This window comes from Telmatherina bonti (genome assembly GCF_933228915.1).
Source record: "Telmatherina bonti genome assembly, chromosome: 7".
NCBI lineage: Eukaryota > Metazoa > Chordata > Actinopteri > Atheriniformes > Telmatherinidae > Telmatherina > Telmatherina bonti.
In genome coordinates this window covers 25,184,387-25,206,542 of record NC_136625.1, presented here as the reverse complement: position 1 = coordinate 25,206,542, position 22,156 = coordinate 25,184,387, and the positions used below count along the sequence as shown (strand labels likewise).

Genomic DNA, 22,156 nt, shown 5'->3' with positions numbered 1-22,156 from the left:
CACCAGGAACTAAGATTACTTGACATGAAGATGTAAACTGTCCATCTCCAGGATGAATTAATTCATCTGGACTTGATGCGCTTTTTAATCAGCAGTAATTGAAAGAACTGTTCATACAGATGATGCAGTCTACTGAAACAAGCAGTTAAGCAGCATCTTAGGGACTAATAATGACTGACAAATAAGTGGGGTGAGAGTGTGCATTGGTCAATTAAGTGTGCAAAAGAGTTCATTAAGGATAATACAAAATGAAGACAGTAAATCGTGCTGTCCTATAAGATCATTGAGACACAAAAGGCCGAACACTGTTACAAAAGAAAATAATGGGACTCAGATGTGCTCATGGTTTAACATATAGTATCCTTTTTAAGAAAATAGTTTCAGAAACAATATATAAACATGTATTATAAGATGGACTCTTATAATACAGAGTCCATCTTGTATTATAGGCTATCTTCAATGTAACAAAGCTCCATTGCAAATCTGTCTTTAGGAAATTATCATCTGAAAATTTCAAAACAAGGGTATCGGATTAGCTTTTTGGTATTGACAATGGAAATTTAATCTAGTTAAAATAATGGAACTGACAATTCAATAAGTATTTTTTAGAAAAGGGTTGCATTGCTTGCTTGTTCTTCATAATACATTTCTTACTGTAGGAAGAGTGATTTTAATATGACCTGGCTTAGAATAAGGCCATATTTTAGCACAAATGTGAGCTGACTGCTTTAATCTGCATGCTGACAATCACACTGACAACAGCAACATGTTTATCTCTGGCACATATGTTTTCATTCAATGAACCCAAAACAAAGGCATTTGCTTATAAAGAACTACAGAAATGACCTTGAATAAAAAGTCACACAGCACTGCAGACATATGTTGTACTGTGGGTCAGTTGGGCCAGTTTTTAACCATTTTGTCTCATGTCACAGATCTGGTTGCATCGATGCCTTCTTTTCATCAGACTGCTTCAAAGAGAAAGCTGTCTGCTGCCCAGTTGTGATTACTGATGGGTGAAGCAATACATGGTTCAGCTTGAACTAGGCAGAGTATCAGCAGATGGATGAGTCACAGACATGGCCACAAGTCTGTTTATCAACACTTCCTCTCCCCTCCCACGTAAAGGTGGCCTGCAACCAGCTAACCCCGACATAACCCCAGTCATTCTTACATCTGCTTATGAAGCCTCTTGTTAGTGGACTTCATATTATATTTGCCTCAAGGCTTCACAACACACACAATATGACAATATCCAATTGTTTAGCAAACAAGGGAAAATGAAGGAATCTGCATCGAGGCCTCTACAGAAATATAATCTGATAGGACAGAGAGTCCATATGTGTCTAGTGTGCTCAATATAGTAGCTCACATAAAGAAATGTGTCAGTCCCTCAGTTAATGTTTGTGATGGCTAGTTTGTCTGACAGACCACAGCCAATCTTTGAAGCAGGGGCAGCCTTACAGTCTGGCTTCCAAGAACAGCTGCGTCCTCTGCTGGTAGATTGCCTACATAACAAGACATGAGTAGGAAAGCTTTTATGCAATCCCACATAAAAATGGCCATTTTTTTTATTTATTGTGGTGTGTTCCATCTTTTTATTTATTTTACAAAAAAAAAAAACAAAAAGAAAATTTAAAATAGTTGAATAACAGCACCTCTTAAATTGTGAAAAACTGTTGCAATTTATGGAAGTATAAGTTTTCTAGTTGACTAAAACTGTTTATTTCTGTTCCTCTGTGTTTTGATAACTGACAGCTGTATGAGATGTTATAATGACAACCATGTTTCAGTCCTGCTTACTGACACTCATTGGCTTTTTGTTTTTTTCCCCCCATTCTCCAGCACCTGTGCTTGGCCGTCAGAGAGTCCGTAGTGTTACTGTGCTGCCACCTCTGTGGACGAACAACGACTCTGTGACAAAGGTTCCCTGACGCTGCTCTAGGGAGCCAAAATGTTGAGGCAGGTAGGTCTTCATTTCTATCAGGGTTGAAGGTTAGGCTTGATGACAGAACAGGTTATTCATTGGCACTTAACAAAAACATTAAGCCTCTTCTTTTAGTGGATTTATATAGCTTGTTTCCATTTGTCTCTCCTGTGGCTTTGGTCCATCTATTTATAGGCCTGCAAGGACATTAGCTCAATGTCCATTTTGAAATGTCATGTAAGACATAAGGGCCTTACAGGATTCATCTGTAAATGTTAAGGTCAGGAAACAGCTTCCGTGTCATTCATAGAGTGGAGAAGTTAACCTTTTCCTTAATTCATCAGTACAACTGAACTGAATACTGATGAGAAGTTGGGGAAAACTTTTCTTCTGTGGCTCACTGTAAAGGTTGCTGATAAAAACAATTGTATTGACATAATGATTCACTGGATCAACTTGTTTTTGGAAGAACAGCTGGCAAGTGACCTTTGATCACACCTCTATATAACATACCTATGATTAAATTCTGAAAGTTTAAATACAAATTTATTTTGAGAAATTCTCATTCATTTTCCTCTGTTCTCTCTCTCTCAGGGGAGGAATGGAAGAAAGCTATGAGACATTTGAGGAGTTGTGGCCACCAAGGGCAGAACCTCCTCCACAGAAGCCTATTCGACAGATCCGCAGACCAGGTTGTGACACACACATTGAATGTGGGATGCCTTTTGCATATCTTAAAAGCATACTATGCAACTCTATAAATACTTGAGAGGATTAGCACAACAAGTTACTGAAATATGACTCCTAGTCACAGGAAATGCAGCGATAATAAACCATCCGGCCTGGATGGACGGATCATTTCTCAGTGCACTGCAGGGGAATTAGACCATTGCTTTCAAACCCACAAAATAAGCCACAGATCTTATAGGTCTAAAAGAGAGAACCATGCAAGAAATGTTTTCCATTGCCACCACTTTGATCTGTACAGAATAGTCCAGTGTACTCTTGTGCTGTAGTTCCCAAACAATGGATACTATTAAACTAGTGACTATTCATCTGATCCCATCATAGAGATTAGTTATGATTTATGTCACCAGTGTTGTTAAATGGCTAGAAAGTACGTATATGTCACCCTCTCAAAATGAATTGCATTACTCTTACAATAAAGCAGTTAAAAAATCTTTTGTATATGCCTTAATACATTTTGATCAATATCAACTGTACATTTTAATTATTTCTGAAAAGCGCAATAGTTACATTGCCCTTCATGTCTTACTTACCTCCCACTCACACCTAACTATGTGTTTTATTTGGTGCTGCTAAATAAGGCATTTTATCCTGTACAGGATTAAGTATATGTATGCTGTGTGTATGATTATACAAATATGTATATGAAAATAACAGTGCATATATGTACACTATATATAAAGCTCTATTATTTCTTGTCATACACTGAGGAGATGTAACTGGAACCATGTGGGAGTGGAAATTCGGACTGGGGGTCAAACTACTAATCTTCTCACGTTGACATAGATAGAAAACAATTTAGACCACCTGCTAAATATTAACATCTTAACATTAAAAAAAGAATATAAGCTCACAAGTTGTGCTAACATGGAATGGATCAAGAGACAATGAAAAAATTTTGATCGTCAAGTAAAAGTTCTGACTTTACTCAAAGAGCTGATTTGATTGACAGATTAAATGTCAACACTACCAGTCAAAAGTTTGGAAACACTGGATTTTATGGAAAGTGTGTCCAAACTTTTGACTGGTACTGTAAATGCAGCTTTTCTTTTGAAGTACAATCCCATCAAATACTTGGTAATATTCTACCATTGTTTCCATTAATAAACCGATCTAATTCTGTCCCATTAACCAAACTGTTTTTATTGGACAGATATTGTATTTTCTAATTTCCTGTGCAAAAAAAAAAAAAATCTGTAAATTATCTGTTTGTTCCAGAAATGCACACTTCAAAGACACTCAAGGAGGTCAGACAAAAACCAACTAAAACAAATTTGTATAATTTTATATGATATGTATATAAGTCTTTAAACTATGTTTTTATCCTGCAGGAAGGGACTCCGGTTCCGCAGCAACAAAGATCTGAAGCAAAGGCTTTACCTAGAGAGCCCAGCTTGGCCAAAACCTGTTCGTAATTTCCTCTGCCCTCATTAGTTCTTAACATTTAAGCAAAATACAAACAAGCTCAATCTTCTCAAACTTCTTGTTTTCTCTTCAGCATCCTTGCGCAAATCCTTGTCCTTCCAGAACCTGACTCAGATAGAAACGCCATGGGAGAACGTTACTCTCAACCGCTGTCTCTTTGTGGCCATTACCATTTTGGTGCTCACCTCAGGTTTTCAGAGACTTCATGGCAAGTAAACAATCACAAAATGTGAAACGTGAGATATAAAAATGGCATACTGAATGTAACGTAGTCCTGCTCTTAAATATTTCTAAACAAAACCCACAGAAGGTTTGCGTGGTGAGGGAACAACAGAGGAGGAAAAAGTTGCAGTAACGAGACACTCAGGAATGTTACGGCGCAGAGGCCTGCCGGCAGAGGTAAACTGGAGTGGATTACAAATATTGTCTTAACATTGTAACTACTGGTGTATATCACGATTAAAGACTTGAATAATCCAATTTTGGGGTATTAACACTTTCCCTGCAGCCGGAAACATCTCTGTTGGAAGTCATGTTTTCTTGGCTGCCTAACCTTGATGAGGAAGAGGACGAAGATGATGAGGAGGATGGCAATGAAAAGATAAAGAAAGGAAAATCCAAAAGAGGTGTGACAAAACAGAAATTGAAAGGTCTTAGAAACAGGCCGCTCCCAGACAAAAAACTCTTGAAGCAAAAAGACAGGAAGGTAAAGGACAAGAAAGCCAAGAAAGCTGAGCCGGAAGAAGTCAAAGACAAGAAAGGAAGAGTGAAAAATGAAGACCCTGAGAAGGTGGAAGATGAAAAGGATGAAGATGAGCATACAGCTCCTAAGAAAACTAAGAATTTAGAAGAAAGGAAAGACAAGAAAAAGAACAAAAAAGTTTGACTGTGGCAAGTTACAGAAATGTATTTTGTCCAAATTTCTGTGTAACTAGAGACTAAAACACTAAACAAACGGCAGAACAGGATCAGCATCAGCAGTTTGTGTTACAGCTTAGCGCTGCTCTCCTGGATGGGTGTGTTTTATTTAAAAACAGCAGCTATTTTTTGAAAATATGATGACTGCTTTGTGTTAAATTTACATGTAATCGGCTGGTCACAACCAGTAATAATGCTCAGTCAAGCTCAGATAAATGGTGACAGTATTGTATTTAGCGAGAAAAAAATGACAAAAACTGAAAGCTAAACAAAAACTAATAATTTGGCCAAAAAATGTGTCCAAAGCAGGAGTTATGTTGTCTCCAACCTGCTTCAGAGAACTTTGTTTAAACATTGTTTATATTTTATCCTGAACTTTAACCTTAAATTTAAATAGTTTGGGATACTTATAAGTAAATCTTTCAGTGAAAAGTCTATGTAGAATAACAGACTGAAACTTAAATGTGTACAGTTTCACTTCTCCATTTAATTACAAAATCACAATTTTAAAAAGATGAACTATCCAACATAGCTCTGTATACACACATTAATAAAGAAAAGAAAAACCAATGGAAAAAGTGGTGATGTTTTTATAACAGACTGTCCCATTTACCTTTACCACATAGAAAGCTCTACTGAAAATATCTGCAAAATTCAAAGCGAAGGAGGAACTACTAGACATGTCAGGCAAGGTGATCACTGTGACAGACAGTCATCTTAAATACATGGCTGCAGATCAGTTATTCGGTATTGTGAGGCCCTCTGGAGGGGGAGGCCTCATTGGCATTGGGGGCATGGCCATCTGAGGGGGCATCTGCGGAGTACCTGGTGCACCAGGTGGAAGAGGAGGGATGGGCATTCCTCCAGGTGGGGGAGGAGGCAGAGTATCATTTGGTATGCGAGGACCTCCCGTCATGAGTGATGGGTGCTTTACACTGGCAGGAGGTATTGGACCGCTGGACTGGGGAATAGCCTTCTCCATTTTGAAGTGGAATTGCAAGAAGAACTGGGCAGAGAAATAACAAATACATGAGAACTTTGCGTGGAGTTTGCATGTTCTCGCTGTGTATGTACCCTGCCTTTCACCCAATGATTGCTGGGATAAGCTCCCGCTTCCCCACCGACCCTTAATTGGACTAAGTGGTTCAGAAAATGACTGACTGACATGAAAATGACAATGTCCCCTCTGTTGTAAAACAACATGGTGATTAGTAATAATCATCAGCTTAAGAGTACCTGTTTTGTTTCTTTATTCCAGTGGGTCCAAAAGCGATTTTCTGCTTTATCAATTTCCCTGCTGGGGACCTAAAAGAGCAAATATTTGAACGTTACATTACCTAAAGACATAAGCATATTAATGACATGAAAGAAGACCAGGTGCAGCCCACCTTGAAGGCAATGGTTTCATACGGTTCAGCAGCAAACAGTAAATACTGCCAGCGGCGATCAGGGGGCTCAATTCGCTGTTCATAAGCAGACATGAAACGATGCCTGGGTCCTATTCCTTCAGCAATCTCTGGATAGTCAATCTGATCAACAAAGATAATTAAAAAAACACACACTTGCCTTCAAAATTACAATTTTTTTCAGATGTTACAAAATTAAAATAATATTGCATGGATGGATCCATCCAAACATGAAGTCTGTAATTGTGTATTTTTACGGACATTCATAGGAGTGTGACGTTATATTAATGTCACACTTGGTTTGAAAAGATACTGCTTTGTTTAGTGTTTTCTTTTGTTAGTTCAAGAGTTCAAAACATGTAATATCAGGAGTCTAACCTGGAAAAGTAAAGATTGCTGGCCAGTCTCTGGGTCTCTCTGTTTGGTTACTAAGCAAAAAAGAGAAAGATATCCACCATAAAACCAAATGAATAACACACTTTTAGTGAGAATTTTTAATATCTATAAACCACATAATGACAGTGATATATTAGTTAATTTACCTTTGTATCCCGGTCTACCAATTTTGACAAACTTCTTGACCTCAACTTTTACTTTTGCTGGAGCTGGTTGAGCAGGAGCCTCTTTCGCCTCTTTGGCCGCCCTCCGTGCTCTAAAATACAAAATAAAAGGCTGTGAGGCTTTAAATAAAAATACTAACTTGACTGAGGTATACTTAAACAAGGAAAACTCTGTGGCGGCATAGTTGTACAACATTTTAAGTAAGGAGAACAGTAAGATACACAACAGTTTTAGTTAGTCATAAAACAGTAATACACAAATATTTTTAAGTGGCCTTTTAAGTACTATCATTATCTACTTTATAACAACATTTACTGTGTCGCATTTAATTCTAAATAGTAAAACCTGCCAAAAAAATGTTATTAAAAGGAAATTCTACAACAGGGTCAAACAGTTATGTTACAACCTATGCTGATGTGTTGATGAAGTGGACTTACAAGTTAGTCTGATGTTTCTTTCCTTGCGTGTGTGCCAAGTAGCTGCCCTGTAAGACAGAGGAAAGAAGCTTTTAAGTTCACCTTTCAAAACAGATGCCCCTAAAAAACATTTTTGTTGAAGATGAAAAAGGTGAAACAATATAATACCAGAATTATCACAAAGCGTTCTACCTCATTGTTATGAAGTGTCAGACAAAGTTTGCACTCATATGATCCCAAGTGATTCTTCATGAAGTAGGGGTCTTTGTTAATGTCAATGGTCTCCAGGGCCAGCTGACGTAACCGTTCCCGTCTGTCCCGGTTACTCTCGGAGGCAGATGCCACCCCACCACTCCCCGTCTTCCCTCCAGCTCGATGCTGGAAATCCATGTTTGCAAGGTGACCAGGCGAAACTTGAAAACCCTGTACAAACTGAACTCCTCTTCTATATGATGAAAATTAAAAAGAAAAAACAAAGCAAAAGAAATTGTAAGAAAAAGGCAATAATCATTATCATATTCAGCAAAATGTGTGGAGATGTACAACCACCTGAGTTAAACAATGCAAATAGCATTTGCCAAAATAAATATATAGCTCAAATTAAACACAACGTTAATAGTTTATGGTGGTTATTTCATCTTACAGGAGCAAAAACATGAAATTATGAGTCAGGATTGCCCTTTGCTGTAATTGTAGTACATCAAACTTGATTTCCACCCAGGATTCTTTATTTATCTCTCCTCCCACTGTGGGGGATCTATATCAACATTGCTGAGAAGAAACCTAAAAACTGAAAGCAAAACTATTTTCATTAATATCCCTTATCTATTTAAGATGATTTGCTACAACACAGATGTCCAGATTCTATAAGCACATTAGCATTAGCTGCATGTTAGCATACATTAAGGCTAGCTGCTGAATGCATTGACAATGCTAATCGAAAACTCGTGGTGTTAACAACTTGTAATACGTGGTTTTGAAAAAATCCAAATGATCAAACTACACTTAAATAAACATTTTTATCGGCATGCAATCATAGGTTGGTTACTTACAACACTGTGAGATATTGTAATAAGTTTACTTTATCCAAATCGCTTACCAACTACGAAAGGATCGCGCAACTAAATGTCCACTTTGCGCATGCGCACCAATTTTTCTTTATTAGATTTTAGCAGTTGATAGACAGTAGAATGTGAGCTACTGCCACCTGTCGGGTTGGAGGGGAGCTCGCAGTTAGTTTTACCTTTTTTTTCTTTTTCTCCTTTATGTCTTTTAATAAATATAATTTGTATGTACGACATTTAAATTAGCTCAATGTATTGCAGTCTTCGTAATTTTACTGACGGTATTAAACGTCTTTTTTTGTTAATTCTCTCGATTACCACACAGACCTGCTAGTGGGCAGTATCTTAACGGTATGTCCATGGTGTCTCTGGGTCTGTCTACGTATGGGAGTGTCCCAGCTAGGAGTGTGCTTGTCCTATGTGATGTAGAAGTCTGGCACCATTGTACATGCGTGACTACAACAGATATGACCAAAAACGCTCCGTTACATTTCGAAGACATCAAATAACAAAGCGGCGAAGTCGTAGAAGTGTTTGACAATCCCACGATGTTCTCGGTTGGGGAAAGGGGCCAGTTGTAGCCACAGCGTCTCGTGCCTGAGTGTGAAACCTGAATGTATCCGCGTCAGTAAACGTGATGCGTTTTAACGAGAAGGAGCTGGTCTCTCTGAGCCGCCAGCCTTCAGAGATGGCAGCTGAAGTTGGGATGCGAGGTCCCAAAAAGGGAGACGGTAATATGGTTTGTTACGTTCAGATATTTAGTCACTTCCGTTTGGTGTACTTCAGGCATCAGCCCATGTTAACATCAGGGAAATATGAGTAATTGTTGTGTCACCTATCAGCTCTGCACTGTACATGTTTTACTATTTAAACAAGACTGAATCTGCTTCTTTCTGGCATGATATAGTTGTCAAAAGGAGACTGGTGAAAGTCGTTGTGAACTTCCTCTTTTACTTCCGGATTGATGAGGAGGAGGTAAGTTGACTAGGACGAGTATTTACTCTGTTTTTTATCCAACAACTCACAATGAGTAGAAACTTCTTGTAGCAAATGCTGAAGTAAGTTTTTGTTTTTCAGCCTATTGGAGCTTTGCTGCTGGAGCAGTGTCGGGTAGAGAAGGAGGACAGTCAGACTTTCTCTATAGGTGAGTCCTGACGCCCTCAGATTTACTTTCACGCTGAATAATAACTCACTTTCACACCTATGACAAGGTGTCAGGTATTCTCCCTCTGAAAAGATAATAGAGTTTACGTTACCCTGCAGGCACTTGTTCAGGCTGTATAACTTGAACAGCAAATTAGTGTACTTTGTCTAATACTGACTTAATGCCAATTTTCTCTTTAGCATTTCTAGATGAAGCTGAGAGGAAGTATCTGTTTGAGTGTGATACCGAAGAGCAGTGTGGGAAGTGGATAGACGCTATAATCAAAGCTAGGTAAACCACTTGTTAATCTTTCACAGCACACGAAGAAACATTCCTGCTTGGAGACCTGCTGGCAACTGATTCAATTCTGAGATTTACATTTGATTTAGTGATAAAACCAAATAATTTTCAACTTGAGGCTTTTGTTCAGTCTTTTATTATGTTATATATTTTTTTTATTTTTTGCATAATATCAAGAAGTGATGTGAGCAGAGAAAAGATGAAAAAATAGTATATTTTGCATGGAAGGAAAAGTATTGTGTGGTGGTCACTTGAAATGGCTGGATCTTTTAGATCCATTATTAATTGTTGATGGAATAAAATGGAAGCAGATAAAAAATAAATTAATAAAATTAAATCATATAATGGTCTATGCTCAACCTGGAGTTCAGCTTTGCACATCCAGTTAAATCCTCTTGACTTTCACTCTCTGTGTTTTGGTGTATCCAAATCTCCTTCTCTGCAGGGAGCAACAGCTTCTGAGCAACAGCCCATGCAAGAATAATTACATGTTTTGACAAAAAATGGATGACACAATCCAACAGGCTTGTTTGGAAAACAGCATAGATCAATGAAAAATGTTCCTCCACTAATCCAGCCACTAGTTTCCTCAAACTAAGTCACACATAGGGACTATTAATTCCTGATTTTCCAGGGAACCCACTATATTTGTTTTTTGGCTTAACTCTATCCAGAATAATCATGATTGATTAAGAAAATACATGAGGGCCAAAACATTTTTCCTTTACCAGAATGATAAAGCAAATGTTTCTTCAGCACTGTTGATGAGCTTGGAGATTTTTTAAATGGTGCACAAAGACTATTTAAAATTATTATTTCTCTGTTTAAACAGGCAAGATATCAATCAGTTATACAATAACTATGCTATAATGCTACAATATATTTTGAATATATAAAGAAATAATTATTTGGCTATTATTGTGAGTGTTTCTTGTGATAATATTTACATCTGATTATGGTAATTTCTCCAGCAATAAAAAAAAAATGCATTAATGGATTTGAAAAGTGTGAAACTTCTTCATGCTACTATTTAAATGCTTTGGGCACAATCAACCCTAGTTATATTTCAGTAACAAATGATAGACCGACAAGTGCAGTTTCCAGAAACACTGACAATGTGATATTTTGTAAAGTGATGTCAAAGAGTTGTGAAGTTGTCACCCTTCCCCTTTGTCTTATGTTCATGTTTATTGTAAAGCCACAATGCTCACAAAGGGTGTATGCCTTTAGGGAGCATTGTGGTTCTATACATCTAGAACCTAGAATCAGTAGGGTCTAGTAATAGAGCTTCCCACTTGTATTTTTTCTGATGGATCAGTGTGTATTGTCATTGTGAAGGGAATGGTGACATTCACATTGTACCTATATGAGCTGGATTTGTAGTTTAGTTTACATTCAACTCACACACAGAAACTTCTAAGTTGCATTCATGGTAAAAGTAGCATTTTTGTTTGTCATTTGCAAATAAGCTTTGTATTAAAAGTATCAGACTAATAAAGTGTCCTTGACTTGGTATTATGGGCTCTGATCAAACCAAAAAATATGTCTATGATGAATATGTTGACTGTAAATCAAGATGTAATCCTAATCCTGGCTGTGTGTGCTTGAATATTCACCTCTTCCCTGTCAAATTAATTTACTCTCATCTCTTACAGTTATGAGTTTATGAGGAAGAACCTAATTTTCTATCGAACTGAAATCCACAGGCTCACTGGGAAGGTGAGACTCCTCCCTCCGAGTAAATGCCACCCAGATGTTGCTTCTAGTCTTCAGATTCATACCATGACAATGTTTACACCAGGGATTAGATTGGCATCATTTGTACCACTTAATTGCAAAATGGCATCAATATAAGTCTAGGATAGATGGGTTGATTAAATTGCACAAGATGGTTGGATTTTGTATGACAGTGTTGTAATGATTCCTGCAATCAACACTTTTTAATTCACTTTCTTTAAATCACAAAGTACAAGCTGAAAAGTTCAATAATGGCTCCCTCTGTGATGAAACAATTTCCTGGATGTTCATTCCTCAGGTTTTATTTGTCCTCTGAAGATGATCTTTGGTTTAATCATTTCATAAAGCTTTTGGAAGATGCTATGATAAATGTCATTACAATAGTGTTAGTAATAACTGATGTCCCACTCACTCTTCCATATTGAGTTTGAGACAAAAATCTTAAAAGTGGAGTTCTTTAGTATTAATAGGGAGCTTCCTGAGAATATTGTTTCCTTATCTGGTGCACATCTGGTACAAATGCACCTGGCCATTCATCTTCTTTTTTTACTATTATAGGGCTAATAGGGCATGGGTGAGGGTGGTTGTGGGTGGGTGAAAGGGGATGTGTATGTGTGTTAGTGTTTTATCTTTTTTGATGTAAATTGTTTTATAATGTAAAGCACTTTGCATTGTTTTTAAGCATGAAAAGTGCTATACAAATAAAGTTTGATTTGATTTGATAATAAGTAAAGCCCAGATTTATCTGTTTGAAGCAACATCACAAGAGTTACAGAAGAAAGTACTTTTTGTTTTGTTCTTGTCTTTGTGTTTCATATGAAACACATTTCTTATACTCTACATTTTCTTATCCTCTATATTCACTTCATGTTTTCTCCACAGGACCCACTGGAGCAATATGGCATATCTGATGAAACTCGGTTTCAGGTCAGCAATGGCCTGCAAAGTATGTCGAGAGATTCCTCCTCCCTGTAGACCTGCAGACTGTTCAGATCATTTTCAGTTTAGCTCTTTGATATTCCAAAGTTCAGCTCTTTTAGGTATGAAAACCACAGCAATACCGTCTCCACTCCAACAGGTGAAATCTACACTGATCTGCATTGTTTGGTGTTTGTTCGACTTAATGCTGATGTTTGTCTCAGACATACAAAGTTAAAGGGTTTCTTCTGCCATTGTTGCTCATTACAGGCAACGGGTCTTTGGAAAAGTTTGTTGTTTGATTCTTGCTTTAAGAGATTTGAAATTGCATTTACTGTCTAATTTTAGGTTTGTCAGATGTCTGTATTATGCTCTCCACTGGATATACTGTATATGCAAAGAATGTGATTTCTGAGAGACTGATTGTCCTGAGTGTGTCACATTCAAAGTTTTTCACATATTTTATCTGCAAGCACAAATGTGTTTAATAAGAGTCAATCCAGAAAAATAATCATTTGCTGTAAACAAACTAAAATTTAGAAAGTGTACGTTTTTGGAAGAACTTTTGTTTGATTTAGAAAACATCTGCAGTATAAATGTCCTGATTTTAAGTGCATCAGGCATTTGACCTACTGAGCTGAGCCACATATTTGTCTTAGTTTTGTGAGAAAAATGGTTTAAACTACCCCTGTATTTATTCATCACATAGCCCAATAAGACAGCTTAGTTTTTAAAAAAAAGTCTTTTTGCACATAACTGGGTGTCAAGGGTTTATTTTCTTTAGAATTCTGTACTTGAAACTATTCTGTTATTTTTGTCACTGTGAATCAGATTATTTTTAGTAAACTGTTAGACCACGAGAAACTACACTCTTTGCTATGATTCCTGAAATATCACATGAACATTTGGTAAATTTCAACAAATCATGAGAAGAACTTTTGCACTTTGCCATATTTCCAAAATTAGAGCTTAGCTGTACTTTACAAATTGGTGAAATAGTTTTATTCAAGAGATGTGGAACTTATGACATTGAATGTTTCTTCATTTAAAAAATTTAGCATATAGAATGTATTTAGTCTTTTAATTTAGTTCCAACAGAGTTGTTTTACTGTCATCCAACTTTTTATACTAATAAAGCATTTGAAAGATACTGTGAAATTCATTGTTTTAACATGAAAACATGCAAATGCAGCAAGTTTACTTTTACTTCTGCAAATTCAAGTCTGGATAGTTTTGACACTTTTCAAGGCTGACAGTTCTGCCATTTGTATTACATTATTTATTTCTGGTTTGGTTTAGACCAGTGATTTATAACCCTTCAACACTTAGAAAACAGCAATTGATTTTTTTTTTAAAATTTATTTATTGTTTTTTGTTGTTTACGCTAAGAAAAATGTTTTAACTGCTATCTCAACCTTTTGTCGAGATAATATTCTAACAGCAGTCCAATTATTAAAATTGGTCAGAAATCGGTGTCAATACTTTTGGTATTGCAAAACCAAACCAAGGGGTAGATAAAGCTTATGCGGGTTTACTTGCACAGATTTTTAATAAGATTTATTATAGGCACTGATAACGTTTGTTAAACAAACAGTAGAAGAGGGAATTGGGGGGTTAAGCTGAGGAAAATGTTCCTGTTTGGGATTAATATCTATAAATTGGTTTCATCTTATGTGAACAGCTTCTACTGTTCAATACAAGGGTTCAGGATTCAGATCTGAATCTATTAATTACGAAAAAAAATAAACGGGAAAAGGGAAACATTACGTTTATGTATTTTAGTTGTTTTTTATGTTGATAACATACGGGTTTTTTCATGACAGGCAGCAATTACTGACACGGTCAGAAACATACATCTTCAGTAAACGACCTGTATGAATATAAAATATCCGATATTTTAATATATGATAGAGCAAATACATAAACATAACATGAAGTCACAGTTCTGTGCCAGTTGCGGAGAAGAGAAGGCGACGTGTTGGAACATGTGTGACGCGTTTCCTTAGCAACAAATAAGTGCGATTCAAAAACAGTGACGAAACATTTTTTCCCGTGGTGCTTTGCAAAACCAAATTGAATGCTCGGCAAAAGAATACAGTTCTGTAAATGTACTTTTCAAGCGTAAAAATCACACAATTACACATTTGAACAGAGCTTTACACATCTGAACCAAAGGATTTAGCAGCACATAAAGGGGGAGAGACTACTGGGGCAAGGTAGGCGTTTATTAAAGTGTGGATTATGAACAATGTTGACAAAGCGTTAGCCTAGCCTAGCGTAATTTACGTTACAGTAGGCAGTATAGCTAGTGTTAGGCTTATTTTAGCTGTTTAGGTTATTTGAGAGGATTGTTTCCGTTTTTGTTTATATAGTACCATATTCACAGATTAGCCAAAGGGCTTTAAGATACTTCTAAATAAGTCTAGGCTTAAAATAATTTTGAAGCTGTGCATTTAGTCAGGTAATTATACTGCTGTTGTTAGCATCTCAGGACTGATCGCAATCGTCGGTGTACAAGATGTCATTGTCATTTATAGGTTTACTCTAAGGTTGTTTGTAAGACTGGAGATGAAAGAGGCTGTTAAGCCTAACTGTCTGTTGTATAATTGGTTCAATTGATGCTTTTCAGCGTTAAACTTGATTACAGCTCAAATGTCTTAGTGTTTTTGACTACACCCAACCAAAGGTGAAAGAAATCAGCCGAATGATTTGTGCAAAAGTAAAATCCATGATTACTGTAGATGCTTATGAGTTTCCCTAGAGAATCGATTGAACTAATCGTTTCAGTCTTTAATTAAATATTTCGAAAAAATTATCATGTCATTTCACGTGTTTATCATTAACACTGTATGATTTTAATATTTATGACCTTACCCTGTCCAAAGGCATCATGGATCAGGACTATGAGTGCAGGCTGCTAAGACAGATTAATATCCAAAATGAGAACGCAAGCCCCATTGTAAGTATACAAAACACACACTGGTTTTACTTTACGCTATGTTCATGGTCTAGTGTGTAATCAGCTGTTTTAAGATTCAAGATTCCTTTATTTGTCCCACAGTGGGGAAATTTATGGTGCAACAGCAGCAAAGAAAACATTTAAATATAAATACAGAATATAAAAAATGATAATAATAAAAAACAGTCCAGATAATGGTTTAAACTTGTAAGTATAATTGTAAATATACCTGTGCATAGTACATAGAGGAGCTTGTCCGAGAATATACATACCAAGTATATATCATATTCCAGGTATGAATTGTGCATGACAGTGAATGACTTATAGAGATCATGATGTCCAGTGATAAGTCAGTTCTTTGTAAATTGGCTACTGGTCAGCAGATTAGTGAGCTTTATGTTTATTGTGAGGTCTGACAGCATGTTATGTTGCTAAGTATATGGCATAACATTGAAGCTATATGATATTTCTTTAATAAATTTAGTTGTTTTCTTAGCTTTCTTGACCATTGTGGACATGCTTGAAAACCAGTTTCTTTATGCATTCCAGTTGTAATATTTACAGAGAATTACAACACGTAATTGCTCCTCCCAAACAAGGTTGTTAAGTAGCATAGTACTTTAGATGGATAAAGAGGGAGTTGCTCTGCTCGTGTTGGAAAGGAAAATGATATAACAGACCAGTGATTTGACAGTGTCACTAGTGTTGAGCAAAAACAAGACCTTACCAGCCAAATGACTGGCTTTTGTGAATGCTGCCTCCTGTTGTTCACACCTCAAATGAATGCACCATCTGCCACCTAACTCATCGTCCTGTTTTGTTATTAAGATTTATAGTCATTATCCAAGGCCTGTCTGTGTTTAGCAGCCAGTCAGAAATTGCTCTCTGTTCTCTTCCCTCATGTAGAAGGCGGTGGAAGCAGTGCGATCTCTGACACCCACCAGCTCCCCCCTGTCCTCGCCTAGCAAGCATGGTGATCGCTTCATTCCCTCCCGGGCTGGAGCCAACTGGAGTGTCAACTTCCACCGCATTAATGTGAGTCTGCTGCTATGCACCCAGGATTTCACTGTCTGTCCAACCAAAAGCACAATGCTCTCAAGATCAAGTGTGTGTTATGGCTTCAGGCAGACATTTTTAATTTTCTTTGTTTTAGTCAGTTTATTTAGTTACTTGACCTTAAATTCTTCCACACATTATGAATAAAGATTTGTTTAATTAATCTGGAATAGACTGGCAAGCAATGTACCCTGCTTCTCTCCTGGTAATTACTGGGATAAGCGTCATCTTCCCAGTGGCCATGAATTGGACATCAGAGCTCCCCCTCTACAGACAGTAAATGGATGGATAGTTAATTAATGGATTTTGCTTTTTGTTATGCAGGAAATTGAAAAGTCACACAATCAAAACAGGAAAACCAAAGATGGCACCACTGACAGCAACAAAGGTAATCCAGGACTCACTTTTGCCATATGATCCCACACAACATAATTGTGGCACGCCATTTTGTCACCAGGTCACTCCTCTGTATTGTACTGTAAAAGTGCATTACAGTAAAGTGCACTTACAGTACTTGAAATGAGAGAAATCTTTATTGTGATCTGTTTTTTTGTTGTTGTTGTTGTCTTGTTTTCGGGTGATTTGACCGGTATATGACATTTCTGTAGAACAAACAATGTGAAAAAATGTGGCTGCAACATTTGTCTTATTGTAGACCACCGTTCAATGAATTTAAATAAATAACAATTGGTCTCGAATTGATTAAGGTGTCATTGACTCCCAGTTTTTGTTTTCAGATTTTCTGCTGTTGCATCCTCAGTAATTTCAGAGGATTTGGGGAAAAAGTGATTCTTGCAGAAAGTTTATTAATGGTTCATATAAACTAACTTTTTGTACTGTTACCTTTGGGCTAATACTTGGAGTATGTCAGCATTGAGGACCAAATCGTTTCTTCCGGCTTCTCTGTTTTCTTGTCAATTTTAATATGGGAATTTTGATAAAGGCTCATTACAACAGAAGATAAGTACCAAACAAAGCTAAGAAATAAAATCTGCCTGGTCTTTAGAGATGTGAAAGCAAACAAATTGCAGAAGTATAGCATTTGAATATTTTTAGCAGCATGGTTTGATTTCTTTCTTTTATGTTCTTCTGTCTCCAGCGGATGGTCTTGCTTACTCAGCCCTGCTGAAGAATGAGCTGCTAGGAGCAGGCATTGAGAAAGTCCAGGACCCCCAGTCAGAAGACCGCCGTTTGCAGCCTTCTACTCCTGCAAAGAGGAGCCTTTTTAGTGTAAAACAGATGCCATAGCTTTAATATTTATGCTGCTCATTTCATGATGGTGTTTTTTTCTGTGGATGAGTAATGATTTGTTTTGTTTTGTAGTATTCTGTTAGTACTAAGAGGGCTCTGCCAGAAGAAGATGGAAACACAGTTTCACCGTATTCTTTGTCACCTGTCAGTAGCAACAGGTAATTCATTCATATCCTGACACTAATTAAATGGTATTTATTTTTTATGAAGTTAATTTAACTCTCTATGTTTTGTGTTGCAGCCAGAAATTGTTACGTTCCCCAAGAAAACCTACACGCAAAATTTCCAAAATTCCTTTCAAAGTTCTGGATGCTCCAGAGCTTCAAGATGACTTTTACCTGAACCTGGTGGACTGGTCCTCGCTAAATGTGCTCAGTGTTGGACTGGGTACTTGTGTATATCTGTGGAGTGCCTGTACCAGCCAGGTGTGTGTTGTTGTTGAAGAAAACCCAAATAAAATTCCCAGTTGAATGAAGTCAGTAATCAGAGAGGACTTGATGGTGATTAAACAGTTCACAACATGTGACTGCACTGCATCCTGGATGTTTGTGTCAATCCATCTTTTTTTCTCTCTGTCTTTGTCTGTTTTTAAGGTGACACGGCTTTGTGATCTCTCTGTAGAGGGCGACTCTGTGACATCAGTGGGATGGTCAGAAAGGGTGGGGTTTCCTGTCATCTATTTTTACCTTTTTTTTTTTGTGTTTTATTTCTTTTAACTTTTATGTCTTACATTAAAGTTTGACTTGCTTTATAATTAACATTAGAGTCCATCAGTTTAGATCCACAATGAAAGTATGTCGGAGTCTTAAACTTCGCAGAAATATAAATTGGGCCATATTTATATATTTACTTTATATTTATTTAAATACAGTACCTTTCATAGTTTTGTCTGCTACCATCTTTTTTTAAGATTTTTACCTTGTAGCTAAAATAGTACAGTGAAGACTCTTAACTGTGTGTTTCTCTATTATTAGGGTAACCTGGTAGCAGTAGGTACTCATAAAGGCTATGTCCAGATCTGGGATGCTGCAGCAGGAAAAAAGCTCTCTGTACTAGAGGGACACACTGCCAGAGTGGGTGAGTTGGAGGATTAAATTATTTCAACCTTCATTTATTTTTAGTTAGCTGTTGAACAATGTCTCTTATTCGTGGTTTATCTTCTCTTTGCTATAACCTTCGTTCTTTGCTGACAGGTGCATTAGCATGGAACGCAGACCAGTTGTCATCTGGAAGCCGTGATCGCGTCATCCTGCAACGGGACATCAGAGCTCCCCCTCTACAGTCAGAGCGCCGTCTCCAAGGGCACAGACAGGAAGTCTGTGGGCTCAAGTGGAGTACAGACCACCAGCTTCTGGCCTCTGGTGGAAATGACAACAAGGTATAAAGACAGAATCTCAACTGTTTTTCTGTCAGCTTTACATCTGTACACTTCCGCATATCTTATTGTGTAAACCTACTGGCTGCAGCTCCTTGTGTGGAACCACTCGAGTGTCCTACCTGTGCAGCAGTACACAGAGCACTTGGCAGCGGTGAAGGCTATTGCCTGGTCACCTCATCAGCACGGCCTGTTGGCGTCTGGAGGTGGCACAGCCGACCGCTGCATCCGTTTCTGGAATACTCTGACCGGTCAACCCCTGCAGTGCACTGACACTGGCTCTCAGGTCTGCAATCTGGCCTGGTCAAAGCACACTAATGAACTAGTGAGTCACTTTTTTTTTTATTACATAGTACGGGTGTGAGTGCTTGTTTCTACTATAGATATGTACCAAAGCTGTGGTTTTCATTGAAGCATACCACCCCCACCCTGTATATAAACTTAGCATGGCTAAACCTTCCTTTGTCTGTGCTTGAAGTGCTGGTATTGTATTACTCTTTGTTCTTTTCCAAACTAACACTACTTTAAGCCTCCTGAGTAAAATAAGTGGAAACCTTTGTTTTCTGCAGGTTAGCACACATGGTTATTCCCAGAATCAGATCCTTGTGTGGAAGTATCCCTCTTTAACTCAAGTGGCCAAACTCACAGGACATTCTTACAGAGTGCTCTACCTGGTTAGTATCCTCTTCATGCCTTTCTATGTTTTTATCTGTTGTAGCTGAATTCTAACTAAACGTATTGATGAAAAACATGCAAAAATTGAAAACATTGTTTGTTTTTTATGGTTCTTATAAGAGAGTAAAATAAACTAACAAAAAAAAGTCATTTTGAAGCTTGCTCTTAATAATCTGATGATATATTACCACAAGGTTGTATACTTTATGTGTAACATTGAGTTATGTGCAGGCCATGTCACCTGATGGAGAGGCCATTGTGACGGGAGCTGGAGATGAAACACTTAGGTTCTGGAATGTCTTTAGTAAAATGAGATCCACAAAGGTATTCCTCTTTATTTTATTTCATAAAATTTCACAGCTTTATTGTCTATTGTAAATTGATCTGCAACTGTGTTTGTCTTGCCTTTGTCTAGGAATCTGTCTCAGTGTTGAATCTGTTCACCCGGATCCGGTAGTCTGTACTGGAGGGAAAAAAACATGGAAGAGAATATTTCTCTGCCATCTTCAGAGACCCCTTCTCAACTGCCCTTAGTTTTTTTTTTTGGCCAAGTTGTAGCTGAAGGTGTGAGGAGGTGAAGAGATGCATGGCCTGATTGTCAAGGGCGGAAGAGATGCTCACAGTTCACTCAGCAATCCTCTTCTCCTGAATGACTGCCTCCTTCAACAGACCTGTGATCATTATAATTGGGAGAGTTTCAGGGCTGTTTGTATTGTTTACAAAGTGAAAGTGTGCATACCTGCCAAATATTGAGTTTGTATTTTAGATTGTCTATTTATTTTTTGCCCTGGTTTGTTTTTTTTGTTTTTGTTTTTTAATTACAGGTGTGTTTGTATGGGTGGCTTGTAGATTTACTTTCTTGTATGTAATTGCAGTTTTCAGATTATACTCTGGACTAACTTTAGTTCAGGTCATGGGGAAAAAAAAGATTATTATTATTATTTTTTTCTTAAGAATAAATAATATCTTGCGGACATGGATCCCGGATCACATAAAGCCTGATGTGCTATGAGAAGTGTTGATGGACAAGAGGGATTCCATGAAAAGAGTGATGTATGTTCAAGTCAAACTATTTTCCTTTTGTCTAAAATATGCTCATAACATTGTTTCATAGTTTAAAGATAAAGAAGAAAATTACTTTTTGTATATCAGAATAACTCACAAAAGTCTGTCATGTAAAGATACATAATTTTAATTCAACTCATGTTAAAGTTGTTTACTTACCTTTTTTTTCCTCTGTAACTTGCAAATCAGGCAAGGAAAAGCAAAATCAGAACTGTTGGGCCTTATCAGCGGAGTTTGTCAGTACAACTCGAATGTTCAGTGATTAGACCAGTCAGTGAAATACTGTTATGTGCAAAACTTCTGGTTTGTGCTATTTCTTTTCAGATATTCAAGCTCAGGGCACTTGCTGCTTCGAACTGTTTCTATGTTGAGCATTCAATGTTTTTTGTTGTTTTTGTTTGTTTGTTTTTTTTAAATTGGAAAAAATGAAAAATTAACATTTCATAACATGAGCTACAATTTCTCTCTGTAATCTTTGTTTGAATGTCTGAGTTAACTTGGTGTGCTACATTTAAATGAATGCTATTTATGTGTTTTGTGTACGTTAGAGACAGTTTACTGAATTTGTGTGTGAAAAAATAAGGTCTGAAAATATCTTTAAATACCACTTCGACACAATGCTGATGGTGCCAACTTACTAAATTGCAGAAAGAAATTTAAAAGAAGAAAAAAGGGGGGGGGGGGAAATCTATACTTATACTAAACAAAGCAGCGTATTTTTTTCTTGTACTTAAATATATATATATATATATATACACACACACACACACACACTGCTGGATTTATTTAGAAAGGTTTTGGAACAAGGTTCAATCAGATCCTGTTCTGCCCAACTTTTGAAATCTTTTTAAATCTTGTTATTCAAGTTTATTTATTTCTAACTGGCTGTTAATGAAGATCTAATTTAAATTGCATTCTAAGGCATCATCATTTCTTTTATAAGTTTGTGCGGCCTTCTTAGCATTAAAATCGTGACTAATTTAACAAAATATGTCTCCAAGAAAACTGAAGTTTTATAATTTAGTTAATTTAATTTAAAAATAGGCGCTTTTTCTGTGACACTAATGTGTCAGCTTCTTGCAACCCACAAGCTCTGTGGCACTGGATGTTTCTAGATGATTGGGACCAAACTGGGATGAACAACTTTGTTCTGCCATGGACAGTACTGACAATCGCTCCATCATTTTTATTCATCCTTTTTTAGGACCTAGT

General features: G+C 37.1%; 4 protein-coding genes across 8 annotated transcripts; 3 read left to right on the top strand and 1 right to left on the bottom strand.

The window, feature by feature from the left end:
• The first annotated feature begins 1,859 nt into the window (after positions 1-1,859).
• Positions 1,860-5,558, top strand: LOC306758830 (uncharacterized protein). Of its 3 annotated transcripts, none has more exons than XM_079244242.1 (7): positions 1,860-1,966; positions 2,522-2,619; positions 3,893-3,921; positions 4,006-4,081; positions 4,173-4,307; positions 4,407-4,498; positions 4,608-5,553. In XM_079244242.1, the coding sequence occupies exons 2-7, from the start codon at positions 2,529-2,531 to the stop codon at positions 4,983-4,985; spliced, it is 801 nt and encodes a 266-aa protein (XP_079100368.1). In that variant the 5' UTR covers positions 1,860-1,966; positions 2,522-2,528; the 3' UTR covers positions 4,986-5,553. The 3 variants fall into 3 exon arrangements, with proteins under 3 accessions (XP_079100368.1, XP_079100367.1, XP_079100366.1); XM_079244241.1 differs by having other exon boundaries at positions 1,889-1,962; positions 4,410-4,498; positions 4,608-5,558; XM_079244240.1 differs by having other exon boundaries at positions 1,889-1,962; positions 4,608-5,554.
• A 186-nt stretch (positions 5,559-5,744) lies between these two features.
• On the bottom strand, positions 5,745-8,548 carry sf3a2 (splicing factor 3a, subunit 2). 2 transcript variants are annotated; one of them, XM_079244239.1, is made up of 8 exons: positions 8,500-8,548; positions 7,593-7,845; positions 7,422-7,468; positions 6,966-7,075; positions 6,802-6,851; positions 6,406-6,546; positions 6,254-6,322; positions 5,745-6,023 (listed from the first exon to the last, which is right to left on the bottom strand). In XM_079244239.1, the coding sequence occupies exons 2-8, from the start codon at positions 7,788-7,790 to the stop codon at positions 5,754-5,756; spliced, it is 885 nt and encodes a 294-aa protein (XP_079100365.1). In that variant the 5' UTR covers positions 7,791-7,845; positions 8,500-8,548; the 3' UTR covers positions 5,745-5,753. The 2 variants fall into 2 exon arrangements, with proteins under 2 accessions (XP_079100365.1, XP_079100364.1); XM_079244238.1 differs by having other exon boundaries at positions 8,453-8,538.
• A 333-nt stretch (positions 8,549-8,881) lies between these two features.
• Positions 8,882-13,674, top strand: plekhj1 (pleckstrin homology domain containing, family J member 1). Its single transcript, XM_079243377.1, has 6 exons — positions 8,882-9,195; positions 9,372-9,439; positions 9,542-9,608; positions 9,809-9,899; positions 11,564-11,627; positions 12,528-13,674. The coding sequence occupies exons 1-6, from the start codon at positions 9,102-9,104 to the stop codon at positions 12,618-12,620; spliced, it is 477 nt and encodes a 158-aa protein (XP_079099503.1). The 5' UTR covers positions 8,882-9,101; the 3' UTR covers positions 12,621-13,674.
• A 969-nt stretch (positions 13,675-14,643) lies between these two features.
• On the top strand, positions 14,644-21,396 carry LOC306758961 (fizzy-related protein homolog). Of its 2 annotated transcripts, XM_079244416.1 has the most exons (14): positions 14,644-14,779; positions 15,449-15,522; positions 16,429-16,557; positions 16,903-16,966; positions 17,678-17,808; positions 17,902-17,987; positions 18,071-18,254; positions 18,423-18,488; positions 18,804-18,906; positions 19,023-19,207; positions 19,296-19,529; positions 19,774-19,878; positions 20,111-20,203; positions 20,295-21,396. In XM_079244416.1, the coding sequence occupies exons 2-14, from the start codon at positions 15,454-15,456 to the stop codon at positions 20,334-20,336; spliced, it is 1,491 nt and encodes a 496-aa protein (XP_079100542.1). In that variant the 5' UTR covers positions 14,644-14,779; positions 15,449-15,453; the 3' UTR covers positions 20,337-21,396. The 2 variants fall into 2 exon arrangements, with proteins under 2 accessions (XP_079100542.1, XP_079100543.1); XM_079244417.1 differs by lacking the exon at positions 14,644-14,779 and having other exon boundaries at positions 15,394-15,522.
• The last annotated feature ends 760 nt before the right edge of the window (positions 21,397-22,156 follow it).

Coding starts and splice junctions, on each gene's coding strand:
- LOC306758830 (XM_079244240.1), top strand. Junction 2,620..3,892: donor TCGACAGATCCGCAGACCAG/GTTGTGACACAC, acceptor TGTTTGTTCCAG/AAATGCACACTTCAAAGACA. Junction 4,499..4,607: donor GCAGAGGCCTGCCGGCAGAG/GTAAACTGGAGT, acceptor CTTTCCCTGCAG/CCGGAAACATCTCTGTTGGA.
- sf3a2 (XM_079244239.1), bottom strand. CDS start 7,790: ATGGATTTCCAGCATCGAGCTGGAGGGAAGACGGGGAGTGGTGGGGTG. Junction 6,852..6,965: donor TGGTAGACCGGGATACAAAG/GTAAATTAACTA, acceptor TTTTTTGCTTAG/TAACCAAACAGAGAGACCCA. Junction 6,323..6,405: donor ATGAAACCATTGCCTTCAAG/GTGGGCTGCACC, acceptor TTGCTCTTTTAG/GTCCCCAGCAGGGAAATTGA.
- plekhj1 (XM_079243377.1), top strand. CDS start 9,102: ATGCGTTTTAACGAGAAGGAGCTGGTCTCTCTGAGCCGCCAGCCTTCA. Junction 9,609..9,808: donor CAGTCAGACTTTCTCTATAG/GTGAGTCCTGAC, acceptor TTTTCTCTTTAG/CATTTCTAGATGAAGCTGAG. Junction 11,628..12,527: donor TCCACAGGCTCACTGGGAAG/GTGAGACTCCTC, acceptor TTTTCTCCACAG/GACCCACTGGAGCAATATGG.
- LOC306758961 (XM_079244416.1), top strand. CDS start 15,454: ATGGATCAGGACTATGAGTGCAGGCTGCTAAGACAGATTAATATCCAA. Junction 15,523..16,428: donor ATGAGAACGCAAGCCCCATT/GTAAGTATACAA, acceptor TCCCTCATGTAG/AAGGCGGTGGAAGCAGTGCG. Junction 19,208..19,295: donor CTGGTGGAAATGACAACAAG/GTATAAAGACAG, acceptor TACTGGCTGCAG/CTCCTTGTGTGGAACCACTC.